Source organism: Pygoscelis adeliae, unplaced genomic scaffold, assembly GCF_000699105.1.
Source record: "Pygoscelis adeliae isolate BGI_AS28 unplaced genomic scaffold, ASM69910v1 Scaffold286, whole genome shotgun sequence".
NCBI lineage: Eukaryota > Metazoa > Chordata > Aves > Sphenisciformes > Spheniscidae > Pygoscelis > Pygoscelis adeliae.
The window spans coordinates 956,109-970,299 of record NW_008825076.1 but is presented as its reverse complement, the minus strand read 5'-3'; the positions used below and the strand labels follow the sequence as shown (position 1 = coordinate 970,299).

The window sequence follows — 14,191 nt, the reverse complement described above, 5'->3', positions numbered from 1 at the left end:
TCCCTGCCTCACAGCCCTGTATCCCTTAACATCTCCAAAGCATTGAAAAGGACAAACACTAGCTAACCTAATCTCTCCGCCCTCTCTTCTGCTTTAACAAAGATTTTAGCTTCCCCTCTCTCTCTTCTTTGTTTTCTTTACCTTTCTTTCCCTTCCCCCTCCAAAAAATTCACCACTCCTATGTAAAAGGATTGGTCAAGCTGCAGTAGGACATGAAATCATTGTGACTTAACAGACAAAATCTTCTGAATTTTCCAGATGTACCTCTGTGTGTCATTATACCAGACTTGTACCTCCTGTTGCAAAATATATGTATGGACAAGAAAATAAAGAGAAAGATATTTCAAGCTTTCCCTTTCCGATTCCTGTCAGAATTCTTTGTGTATTTTAGCAGAGCAGCCTTGTGGCCGAATACAAATGCTATATTCCATCTGATATACTTTCTAGGTTTTTGTTCTTGCTAATGACTGAAGGTTTGTCAATTTTTCTTTTGCGTTTGGGCCACCATTTCCTTGAATCAAGAGGATAGGACCTTAGGCCTTTTCTAAGGCTGCTTCTGCTTCTATCTATCTGCTGCATGCCGATTCTCTCTGATAAGTTCAAGTGTGTCAGTTTGGCAGTGTTCCCAGTCACCACCAGCATTACTGCATTCCCAGAGTCGGGTCTTCATTAGCACAAAGCATTGACAAATTCAGTGTATTTAGTTTTGCTCCATTGCTGTACTTCATAGGGATTAGGATTTAAAAAAAAATAGAATAATATTAGAGCAGTCAATCAATGAGCATAAATGTTAATGGCTGACAATCCTCACATTTACTGCATGGAGGAATCAAAATTTGGATGTTTGTGTGTTGTGGGGGTGATATCTCTGAGTAGCATAGGCCTTTAGGTATGCAATTAAAAAGGAAACCTATCTTGAATGGTTTGAACTGTTAAAACTGATGCAAGTATGCACTTGAATGTCATGCGTTTCCAGTGTGTTCTTGCTGCTGTAGTGGGCTGTACGATTCCCTTTATAGCAGCACTCTCTCTAGTTTCTGCTACATTCCTAAAACAGAACAAACTGCCAGTGTAATCCATGAGCCTTCCTGCTCCCTGCCCTGAAAAACGTTGCCAAAGCTAAAAAGGGAAAATGCTTCCAGCAGGGACTCCAGAATTACTTATGAGATGAGAATTTATACTCTGGGCTGTTAATCCGCTGTTGCAGCCTAAAACGCAAGAACACAGAAAAATGTAAGCACAGTGATAGGATGGTTTGGCAGTTTTCCTGTGACAATGATATCTGAAGAAATAATCTGAATGCAGTATGGGACAATGCAGAGTAGGATTATTAATTTTACTGAGCTGCATAGTTATGAGTCATGTCGGCTCTCAAGCAAAGAGGTTTGTGTGGTAAAGTAGTTCTATCATGAAAGGTGCTGGTTGGAGCTAAGGGAGGGAATTAGTTTTATTTGTGGTAATTGCTTCTGAGATCATTAGCACTTGAGTGAAGTACATATTCTGTTTGCAACTGGCCTTGATTTATGGGAGAGGGTTTTCTATAATCTGTTTTGCACAATCCTGATCTTGCATGCTGTATTAGAAGAATGTTTATTTTGCTTTGGTTATTTTAGCTCATTATTTAATAATTATTGTTTTAATATTAAACCTCTCCCTCTACAACTCCATTTGTTTTTGGTTGTTGCTTTTTTTTTCCCCCTAATAAATAATCCTTTGAAAATATGCACTATGCTTCAGAATCACCTTTTCATCTACGGTTTCCATTGTAATTTGTCGATGGCTATAGAATGATAATGCCGAGCTACCTAATACAGACGCAAAAGTTTGAACAAAAGTGTAAAGGCTTGTTGGGGCCTTTCTAAATATTTGACCTTTAAAATCTTCATCTGGAGTTCAGACTTTCTTCCTTCCTGGCATAGCAATAAATCCTCCCACTTTCACTGCATTAGGGAAGAGAACTGAATTGCATTTTTGAATCAAATGCTTGGGAATTGGCCCAAGATCAAACCGGTTGCTTACATGCCGTTTTCTCATTTTGTTTCGTTTGCAGAATTTTAGTAAAAGATAAAAGGTAAAGCAAAAACATCCGAAACGCTATATTAATGTTTTTGTGAAAGCAGACAGATAACTTGCCATGTAAAGAAATCTATGCCTTTTTAGGGCCAGTATTGTACCTTAAAAAGTACCAAGTCCTACAGGGTTAATAGACAGGAAACTGCAGCTGCAGCCGACTAATACGGAAGTCAGATTTTTGTGTAACAGACAGCCTGAGCAGGCCGAAAGGTGGGGGCCGGGGGGGGATTGGAGAGAACAGTGTCTGGTGCGATACTGATTTTTTTTGGTTACGCTTTGCAGGATTTTTATAAACAGGGAGGGCAAGCACTGAATGGCAGCAACCCTCTGTGATAATGTAATTTCAATAGTATAGTAGTTTTTGTGGAAATGAGACACGAAGTTTTTCCTATTTAAGGCTGGGCTTATCCTAGTGTCTAAAGAAATCACACTGTCGGTATATGGTTGCTACGGTAGGTGTTACTACCTTAAAATTCTGGAATGGGAGAATTCTCAGAATTTTCAGTTATTAATTTCAGTCCCTCCTGTGCATGTTCACTTTTGGTATGTTTTGCTCTCTTTCTGTGGCCTTGCTTTCTCCGTGCAACACATTACAGAACACCCGCAAAGTGAATTTAGCTTTTTGTTTATAAAGAATAGCTTTTGTGACCTGGGTGAACTCTTCCTCCTTCAGGTTTAAAATATCCAAATGCCTTCAGTAATGGCATGTTAGGACACGTTTGCTCAGGCAGGCAGTTTGCGATCACTTCCCTCCGCTTGAAAATCTGTGTGTTGTGTACGGGGAGTGCACATTTGGGGTTTCTTTTCAAGTTTCTTCTGCTGACACGGGCCTAGCTTAGCCTGTCTTCTCTATGCACAGGATGGCTCCTGCTTGCCAGAGCCGCACAAAGATAATCGCTCAGGAAGTGTTTCAGCCAATCCCCTGAAGCTTTACATTCAGATTTACGAAAGTAGCCAATCCGGGATTAGCTTTTATTAGGAAGACAGATCATCAAGCTGAAGTGCCAAGCCCTTTCTGCCTGAGTACTGAGAGCCTGTCCTCCATGTTTTATAAGTATTGACATAACACTGTGTTAACAATGCATCCACAGAGGTAAGCCTTACTTTTTACATTTTTTTTTCTCTAAGACCTATGAGTTGTGGGTTGAGAGTGTGATTCTCTGTGATTTGTTGTGCAAAACTCACACCACAGCACTTTATTAAGTTGGAACTGTTTAAATTTGCTTTCTTGGGTCACATGGTTAGTAGCCATTAGCCACAGCTTTATTTTGCAGACTGGCAAAACCTTGGCATACCTACTTCTTCACAGGAGGATGGTGTTTTTAGAGTTTATCAAGATCCTGGTATTCCAAAGAAGCTTTTTCTCTCTGAGCAGTTTGCCAGCACTATTGTCTGTTGTGTCACATGCCTGCTGAAGAGAAAATGGAAGCTAGGGAGCAGATGCATTTAACTGCCCTACAGGGAGTCAAGCAGGGATAATGGCAGACAGAAGAACAGGCAAGTTTACCTTTCTAAACAGTGAATGGAATAGCTAAGATAAGTTATCTCTGAGAAAATATGGGATTTTTAAAAACCTAGACATCAGCAAAAAGTGGTAATGGCAGATTGTAGATATTGGGCCTACGTGGTGGTGTGCTGTTGCATCATGTTTTTTATGCAGCTTATCTTAACTTAAAATGATTATTGAACCTTTTTTTTTGCAGGAGTAATTAATACAACGTGTTTTTCTTTCTGAGGGACAATGTATGGTTAATATTTTGTTCCTTTAAAAGGGAGTTTTTATGCTGCAGATTTTGGAAATGGGTTGCTGCTCAATAAAATGCAGCAGTACATCTGTTTACAAATCTGATTCTTTATGGAAAATGTTTTTGAACTGTTAGCTTTCTTGTTTTACATAGTTCAAATAAACTAATGTACCTTTTATCTGTGCCTTTTTGTTTTACACTGTATCAGCCACAGTTCTGTGTTGTGGAGTCCAGAGGATATAAAATCATGTGTGGTTCATGACAGTAGTACATGTTGTTCGTTCTTGGTTTTTTTTACCTTTTTTTTCTTTAAACTTTTGGTTTAATGCTACGTAATTATTTCAAGAAATTCCTTTTTGATCAATTCCCAAATCTGCCAGCCTGTTGTATCTTCTTAACTGGAAAAATGAGATGGGTGCTTGAACAGTTGGTAAGTAAGCAGCATGCTACTTTCTGAACATTTTTAATAGTTTACCAAACATTTTGTTTTTACTGGGTCAGTTAGTCCAATAGATGAAGTAATGTTAGTGGTTAGTCATATAAAATATCGGATTTGCTTTGCGTCCATTTTAAGGGACCTGTACATGTTAACTGTTCCAATTTGAATGCACTATTTTTTTGATAATTTGCCTCTAAACTTTGAAGCTTATACTTCCTGTTTACCTCAGGCCAGTGAAAAATATTCTACTTGTTGTTTGTTCATAGATCATTAATTACCATGTTTGTAGGGTAAAGCGCATTTTCGTTGTTCCTTAGGCTTTTGAGGTGTGATGAAAGTGCTAGTACTCAGCAATGAAGCGATCTTATGAAGTAAAGTAAATAAAGCCCAATGAGCATATGTTTCTGATACTATACAAAGTATAATCTCAGACAAACTTGCTTGATTTATAACTAATTTAGAACATTTTGTGCCCTTTATTAAGATTTTAATTGTAGTGCTTGCATGCTCGCTTTAACACTGATCACCCGTATTGTTACAAAAGCAGAGGAAGGATGCTCTTTTGTGCTTTTAATATAATTTTTGCATTTGTTTTAACAGTCAACACACATTCATGGTTTTAGGAAAGAACTTAGAGCTAAGGTAGCTTTGCAAATGGCTGCACCGAGGCACAGTTACATGCTAACTTTTATAGAAGGTTGCCATGTATTTGATAACATTCTGTAACATAGCAATTTACCTCTGGTTACTTGTTTGCCAGTATGAGTATCTTACTTTGAATACCTCACTCCCCAGGATTAGATTATAAGAATGTCTAGATCGGTTTGCAACCTGAAACACTACTGGGTTGTGCCACTGTTTCATGTGATAGCATTTTTGTATGCAATTTTAATGCATTTTTCAGCACACGTAAAAGTGCTAACACAGCTAAGAAGTTATTCTGGTTTTTGTTCTTCAGGAGCTAAAAACAGAAATTACGTTTGGACATAATTTTCCTAGCAGTAGTTTGTACACATTAGCAGTTTACTTTCAGTCTTAAGTAGTGCACAACATAATATTTGTTTAATATGAGGAAGCAGGAGTAAGTGATCTGCAGTCAGAAAGCTTGTATTAAAATGGCTCCCACAGGTTTTGTTAAACTAGGATCTGTTTCAAATCTGCACCTCCAGACACACTGCTGACAGTGAAGCATATTTGTATAAGCTGCCCTTGTGCATGTAATGAAACATAACATCATGAGTCTGTTAAAGTTCACTATTTTTAATCACTCAAATACAATTCTTTTATAGTTCACAAAAAATAAATGTCTGCATTGCAGCAAGATGTCTGAGGCAAGGTAGAGACAGCAGTGTTGTTTTACAGATCAGCCCAATCGTGCTGCTCTGTGGAGTACTTGAGCCAATAGAAGCAGAGGGTAGGTTAAAGATTGACAATTGCAGTGGCAAGACTGAGAAAGGCCTTCTGGAAATTTCTACCATCTTTGTTCCATCTAAGTAAAGCAAATTCAGCCAAGCTGAAGAATTTCATATATTTTTGGTGCTTTGTCAAGGTATGATGTTATCACTCACTTTCATAGATTGCATAATAAGAAGCACTCTGTGCCTTTTTTTTTTCTACTGTTCAGGATAGAAGGAATGTGGGGTTTTGTTTAAGTGATAGACGCAGGGAAAAAGCACGTATTCTTTCTACCCAAGATTTTACAGGAGTGGATCTTGTTAATATCACAATTAAACAGGACATGTATGAAGCAATGTAGCTGAGGTTTATTCAGCTTGTAGCAAATGGCCATTATTCTAATGTAACTAGCAGTTAATCGTATAATTGCACTTTAAGTTTTCTGGCTACTAAAGAGTAATTTGAATTGCCCAGGATGAATATGATTAGCCATTATTATTTAGTGCCAACATCCAGTTACTTTTGTAATTAGCTGGACAAAGAATGCAGTGGGGGAAAAACAAAGGAGTGATCTGGATTATAAATTATGATGAAAACAGTAGCTTTTTAAAAGCTACACGGCTCTCTATTCTTTGCAGACAAACTGTTTTAGTTGGAAGCTAAATAGTGCTAGGGAAAAACTGAGTGATTTCTTTAAAAAAATGACACTACTTAACATGCTGAGAATGAAAAAAATGCAGAGTATAAACCACTCCAAATATGACATTCCCTCCCCCACATCAAGCAGGAGTATTGAAATGTAGGGGAAAACCTACATTGCTACTAAGGAAGCATGTAATAAAAGGAACTTCATGCTCAAAAATCGTAAATAGGTAGATTACATTACAAATTTAGCCCTTGATATCAGTGTCCACAAACTTTGATTGGCTCATCTTCCTGAGCTGTCTTCCATTTTGTGATATCGCTTTTGCTTGGGGTTTTTGTTTGTTTGTGGGTTTGGTTTTGTTTTGTGTTTTCCATTTTTGCTTTGTTTTCAAGTGTATTGGCCATGTGGATCCAGTAGCTGACAAGTGATAGGTTGTGGTCAGTTTTCCATAGTAATGGTGCCATTCCAGCATAATTGGTTAAAGGGTGATAAATCTCAGTAAAAGCTCTTCTCTTCTCTGTCTGGAATTCAGGGTATTAATTTGAATCTCCTAAATATCTTGGAAGTTGAACATAACCTTTGCCCATGTAGAATGTAGTAGGCAGCAATTTTCAAATTTTGTTATTTGTGGATCCCTAATATTTTTCCCATGGGCACATGAATCCCATTATAGTGAATTTAAGCCTGTTAGACTAGGTTTGATTTACTTAGTTATTGTCTGCAAACCCCTTAGTAGTAGTACACTGGCTTTGAGGGGTCTGCAAACCAGAGACTGAAAACAGTCATAGTAGGCCATCAAGCTTGGCCCTTTAAATTGTATTTAGAAAGTATTTTAAATATATTTATTAATAAACATGTCTTGTATTCATGGGTTAAAGTCTAATTTAGAAATGGCTACATAGGAACTGAGTTTTATTTATGTGATGGAAGTTGTCTGTCATTCTTATGTTAACCCTTTATTGCCAATTGTCATAGTGTCTGTGTTTCATAATGTGAGATTAAAACCATGCTGTAGCAGGATGTTAACATCCTTAATTTAGCCAGTATAAACCTTTACTTTCAAACATGATCGTTCTCAAACTATGTTTTTAGCATCTGAAGTCTCTAGCTATTGTGGTTGCCTCGCTTGGGCCTCAGCTCTAGAGTTTATAGTCCTAAAGAAGACGGTATAACACCAAGGATCTCCCTCCCTCCCCTGATTTTCTCTTTTGTGGAGCTATTTTGAATGCACACTGAATAAGATAAGGTTTTAAAAATGACCTAGATGTTCTTTAAATTAAATATATATATATTTACTTCGCTTGTTATCAGAGGTAACTAGCTTAAACATTACTGTATGTAGATATCTGAAGAAGCATTTTGTATATGTTAATTGCTTAATACCAATTGAGCATTTTGCAGGGAATTCTGCAAAAAGAAACGTAAAATATGAGACACTCAAACTGGAGAGTGAATCTGAAATTGAGTGATTTCCTTAGTAACCTGTGACTTCACAAAATTCCCTGTCTTCTGCCTTTTTAGTTAAACCTTTGGATGTCAGGTGTCCTTTTGTCATACTTTACCATTTCTGATATTTAGATGCTTGCTTCGAATATAGCACTGCTGTTTAAACAAGAGATAGTGTTATTGAATAAACTACCATTTTAGCTACAGTACAGGAATGAGGCAGTGCAGTGCTGTCAGACGCCATTTTAAGAATCCTGCATAAATAGCATAGCTACCGATGAGTAAGAGACTGTTATAGGTGAGTGCTTATACAAAGCTGCTATTTATTCAGCAATGGCATGCAAATATTTTTTTCAAATTTTTATTGAATGCAATTTTTTGAAATCATTATTTAGAATTGCTACTCACAAATGTGATATAGGAGAGGCAGGAATTATCTTAAGGGTGAAATTCAGTTTTAGTGCTTATAGTCTTAAATCAGGTTTTTTTTGTTTTGTTTCCTATTAATTAAAAGGAAAAATGAATTCCATAAATATATAGTTCTTGATTTTAAATTAATGTGTTTATTCCCTAATGTAGATCTAGATTGTGTATGTGGGCATTAGTTGTTTCGAGTGGTTTTCCATATCTGTCAGTTTTTCTTGGTTAAATGTCAAGGTGCAGTAGTTCATCTGCAACTTTTAATTGCTCTTTGTAGTTAATATAGGTTAGAGCAGCTTTAAATATTTTTGTATATGTACATTTTTTCAGGTAAGTACTACTACTAGTACAGGAATGATTTTCCTAAACAGAAAAGTCAGTATTTTATTTACTGGTCTGAAATGTGAAAAACTAAATTTCATATAAAAAAACCTCACCCTTCTTCATTTTAATAGAGAACATATTTAAAAATTAGGCAGCTAAGTTCTTTTTGCGTTTTTACCTAAGTATCAATAAATCTTGTATGTTTGCAATCTTTTTTTTTTTTTTTTTTTTCCTGTCCCCAACTATCCCCAAAGGAATAACCTCCACCCCTTCTCCCCTCATTCAGACATGTTAAAATAATTTGTATGAAACAACTTAGTTTAACATTTTAGAAAACAATTTCTTCCTTTTTTTTTTTGTTTTGTAAGTTTTGTCAATATGAGTAGGGAAGTTTTAAATGATTAATTGGTGTCCTAGTCAATTGACAGTGAAACTGGCAAAGCTTAAATTTCAATTGTTTTCTTAAAATATGTTCCTCTGTGTTCATTCATCTTAATGAGGAAAAAAGAGTAGCTTTCAGAATGACCTAAGGTATTTGTTTTCATCTAGGTACTTAATTGAGTATATACCAGTATCATTTCTGATCTGCAACCTCAGAGCATCACATTCATAGTACACATGCATGATCGTAATGCATGCTATCTGAAATAACAGCTCCAAGCCCTGCAAAAATGAATTCTCAAAATAAAATTCTTCTAGAATAGTCTACTTGATCACACAGTTATTGTTTCCATAGAACTAGATGCTTGTTTGTAATTATTTTGCCATTGTTGTTAATTTTCTTTTTATTTTGTTGTGGGTAATAGTAAGGTACCTGTCATTAAGGACCTGTTTTTCTCGAATTACTTAATTTGAAATCTGTTGCTAGTGAAATTTCTGTGTTTGGAAGTTTGTGCTTTATAAAGCATCTTAAGAATATTGCTTATATTGATGGAAGGTGCAAAGGTGAAAAGATCTGTCAGCTTTAGAAAAGTTACTGTAAACTTGCTGTGAATTGCTAGCATGTATTTACAAACTTGAGTCTTAAAGATTACCACTACAATCATCACTGCCACCATTCAAACAATGTCATGTTGTGCAAGTCATAATACATTACAGCAAATAAAACAATGGGAGATGCTTCTGAAGAGCTGTGAATTTTAAGTATCTTTTATAGCTATGTCTAATACGCTTATTTAACTGTTCCCCCCCAACATTTTGATTTTTTTCAGAACAATCTCAGTGATTCTCTTACATACTTAAATGTTTATGCCCTTAAAAGATTGAGCAAGATTAATTATAGTAGAGAATATGGAGATGCAATCTGTTCCTCTAAGGCTCAGTTTTCATAGTATAGTAGATAATTGCTGAATTTTGTTTTAGTTGTGGGTGACGCACAATGTGCATATGTGTGTACAGGATATATGCATCTCCATTGCTAAGAAAAATGAAAAACCTTTGTGTCAAGTGGTGAATGCATTTTTGACTGTTCATATATACAAATCTTTGGGGAAAGCTGTCTTCAGGCATCTTTTATGTGATGTATCAGAGATGTGTCAAGTCAAGATACTTTGTTTGTCTTGGAACTGTTTATGAAGAATGTTTTTCTTGTCTCTATAGATCTATTGAAAGAACACTCAAAAAGGTGATGGAGGAAACTGGCTGAATTTCCTAAATTAAACTCATTAGATGGGGAGAGACAGATTAGAGCTGAAGAAACCTCATATGCTGTAACTAACATGTAGGAGTCCTGAGCTGTAACACCCCCACAGTGCTAGGTTTGGGCCCACAGGTGCAGAGCATCTTCAGTCAGCTCTGTAGCTTCCCGTGCTACTTTGGTCAGGGATGTAGGAACAGTTCCTGCTACTGTGTGGCTGTATTGAGCTGTCACACACATTTCTCAACTCTGTGTCTTTTAATACTGACTTGTAGCAACTTCTGTATCTTTCTTCTTGTATCGTGTTCCTCTGAGATTGTCATTTGAACAAAATGGCACCTGGTAGCTTTTGATGAGTCTGGAATGTTATGATTGCTTTAATGTAACTTAAATGTGAGCCGCTGCTAAAAGGATATTACTCTTTTCCCCCCTTCTCCCCATGCGGTACACTCCCATTTCCTCTTTTCTGCACATCCAGCTGCACAGTGAGTGAGATCACAGAACTGATTCAGTTAAAATGAGCATGATTTCTGGAACATGAGGTTAGGGATTGGGGAAACCATTCCTTTTAGTAGCAACCTGTGTAAAATGATCTTAAGACTTCAACCTGAGTCTCGTAAAGACTTGTATGTCCTAGTCTGTGGCTGAAACTGGATCTATATTTTAAAACCAGGTAATGTGTACTGCCAAATTACTTCATTCTTGACAGAATTAGTGTGTATTATTACGTATTTACCTGTGTGCATTATTAATCATGTATACATGATGTTCTAAAAATACGTTTTTTGTTACAGTTTGGTGATATTGAAATAGGATTTTATAAGGGGGGAGGGGAAGAAAAAACAATGCAACATGGGAAGAGAACAATGAACCCATCCTGTGAGCCCATCCCTTCCCATTGCTTAGGAAAGAGAATGGGCAGAGGCAAGTGGTGCATGAAATGTTTTGGTGTCTGCAACACACTGCCAGCTCCTCTTTGCTGGAGGCCCTCTGGGAAAGGGTGTAACAAATGTGCAGTATAATTGATGTGCCCATGCATAGTAAATCGGTGAGCATTGTAGTACAGTAAACTATGTTATGCATTTAATCTGCCCATGCAAAATAAATCTGAGAAGCATTGTGCCACAGTCAACTGTGCTACACATTTACCATAGTTCTGGTCATAGGGGTGCCTTTCCTTGCTACTGAAATTAACAGCATAGTCCACGAGCTGGGAGATTGGATGTGGGTAGAATAGAACTTCTCTTCAGTGTTTTATAACTTTAAAGAGCTTAATTTGTAAATTATTGCTATATACAAATGACAAGTAAAGAATAATGATTTCTGGAGTTCACGGATTTTTCTCAGCTTTGGGTCTTCCATACATTGAGCTTGGTTAATTTGTATTTAAAATTTTTGCTGACATAACTGTCCTGTTTAGAATTATGAAAGGAATTGCAACCCAACCCCCCCATAGCTGATAATTGATTAAAAGTAGTTTTGACAAATGCCAGACTAAAAAGTCCTTCTGCTGGTAAGTTTTACTTTGTTTAGGAAGCTGTTTTAATTTATACCAGTAACAAAACTCCTGCTAATATAAACTGCTTGTCAGGCTGAAGAGTTTCTCTGATATAACTGTAACCACGTCCTCAGTGTTGTTTCTGAGCTCTGATTAGTGCTCTCAGGCAGATTTAACCACAGTGGCTAAAGCAAAGGTCTCTAGCTGTCCTCTTGGCTTCTGCGGTAGAAATAGCTGTCCCTAGAGCTGGAATGGCTGAATGGAATCTCAGTCCACTCCATAGCAGCGGTAGTTCACAGTCTGCTATATCAATGTAAACTGGTATCAGCAACAACTTACATTAACAGACTAGACAGTAAGTTGTCACTACAGAGGAGAAGATCTACATCCCGCTTGGCTGTTGTGCTCTGGTGATATTAATGGACAACTCTGATACCTGCTTCAGGCACCATAACCTCATTTGTCTATCATTTTGAATTTGGGCTTGCTTCAACATGATGTTTTCTTTTATCTTTCATCTACGATAGTCAGATCTCCAAAAATGGTGTGTAACTCAATATTCATTCTAGTTCTTTTTTCCTCTCCCACCTTCCTTCCCCAAACTGACTTAACTAGCCAAATTCATTGACTTATTTTCTTGAATGGCATCACTATAAGAAAGTAGAATATCAGCAGGTCAGATATAATTTGTCATCTACTTAATCGTTTAATCCTGCCTGGAGTGAATTAATACTGTCTATGTAAGATTGAATGGTTGAATGATAGTAACAACTCTGTTCTGTTTGCTCTTTATTATAGTTAATAATTGGTGGAATTGTATTCCCAATAAATTATAAATATTCAGTTTTCTGTTACATAGTCTAAGTTTCAAAATCCTTGAAATTATTTATTTAATAGTTTTTAAAATTGCATGTTACCTTCTAATTTTGCAAGCTGTTCTGTGTTGCTAAATCTGTTACTTCAGCTAATTTGTTCACTAATGCTGGTGAGTGTTTAAATGTTAGCAGGCAACTGTCCACACAGTTTATAGCTCCCTAGATTAGGAGCTACAAGGAACAGAATTCCCGTTTGTCTCACATACAATTTATATGTACAGTGACATAATCTTCAGTACAAGTTACAAGACTGTCATTAGTAAGAAAATGTTACGTTTGTAATCAGTAACATGTAGCATACATGTGTACCTGGATTGTTTCTCTACATGTTTTTGTCAATGTATACTCTGGCAAACAGCAAACCTTTCATTTCCTCAGAAATTTTAATATAGTTGTATTTGACAGTGTTATGTTGAACTTCTATACGATCTATAACTATTCTAATTCACCTTTTTGAATCCTGCAGCTTGGCTGAAGAGGAAATAAAGGCAGAGCAGGAGGTGGTGGAGGGGATGGATATCTCCACTCGATCCAAAGGTGAGTAAGATGTTCTACAACGTATGAATATTTGTAAACCAGGATAGTGAAACTGTGTAATCTGATAATGAAGCTGCTCTTGAGTGAAGACTCAAGACTCATTGTACTTTTACAATGACTATTGTATGTTAGAAAGTGTTTTAATTTTTGTTTGGTTTTCATTATATGTCAAACCTCCCCTCCCCCCTTGTTATTTCTGGTTTATGAATAACTAATTTAGGTTAAATGATGAAAAAACATCAGCCTCTTGTATCATCTCACTTATCATGGATTCCTTTAAAGTACTTTTAGATTTGCAATGTAGGAGAAAATAGAATCTAGAAATGGAATATAGAATAGAAATAGAATATAGAATAGAATGTAGAAATAGAAAATAGAATACCGAGCGGATGAGGCCCTCTACAGACAGACAGGAGCAGCCTCATGCTCACAAGTCCTTGTCCTCATGGGGGACTTCAACCACCCCGACATCTGTTGGAGGGACAACACAGCAGGGCATAAGCAGTCTGAGAGGTTCCTGGAATGCATCGATGATAACTTCCTTCTCCAAGTGGTAGAGGAGCCAACGAGGAGAGGTGCTACGCTGGACCTTGTTCTCACCAACAAGGAGGGGCTGGTGGGGAATGTGAAGCTCAAGGGCAGCCTGGGCTGCAGTGACCACGAAATGGTGGAGTTCAAGATCCTTAGGGCATTGAGGAGGGCGCACAGCAAGCTCACTACCCTGGACTCCAGGAGAGCCGACTTTGGCCTCTTCAGGAATCTGCTTGGCAGAGTGCCATGGGATAAAGCCTTGGAGGGAAGAGGGGCCCAAGAAAGCTGGGTAATAATCAAGGATCACCTCCTTCAAGCCCAGGAGCGATGCATCCCAACAAAGAGGAAGTCAGGCACAAACGCCAGGAGGCCTGCATGGATGAACAAGGAGCTCCTGGACAAACTCAAAAACAAAAAGGAAGCCTACAGAGGGTGGAAGCAAGGACAGGTAGCCTGGGAGGAATACAGAGAAATTGTTGGAGCAGCCAGGGATCAGGTTAGGAAAGCTAAAGCTCTGATAGAATTCAATCTGGCCAGGGACTTCAAGGGCAACAAGAAAAAATTCTATAGGTATGTCAGGGATAAAAGGAAGATGAGGGAAAATGTGGGCCCTCTCCGGCATGAAA

General features: G+C 37.3%; 1 protein-coding gene across 1 annotated transcript in view; it reads left to right on the top strand.

Annotated features, from left to right (window-relative positions):
* The first annotated feature begins 3,055 nt into the window (after positions 1-3,055).
* The window catches only part of ZMYND8 (zinc finger, MYND-type containing 8), a 64,925-nt gene continuing 53,789 nt past the window's right edge, over positions 3,056-14,191 (top strand). Inside the window, exons 1-2 of the mRNA XM_009326729.1 lie at positions 3,056-3,166; positions 12,964-13,034. Coding sequence (XP_009325004.1) covers positions 3,153-3,166; positions 12,964-13,034 — 85 coding nt within the window. The 5' untranslated portion in view covers positions 3,056-3,152. The remainder of the gene's footprint in view (positions 3,167-12,963; positions 13,035-14,191) is intronic.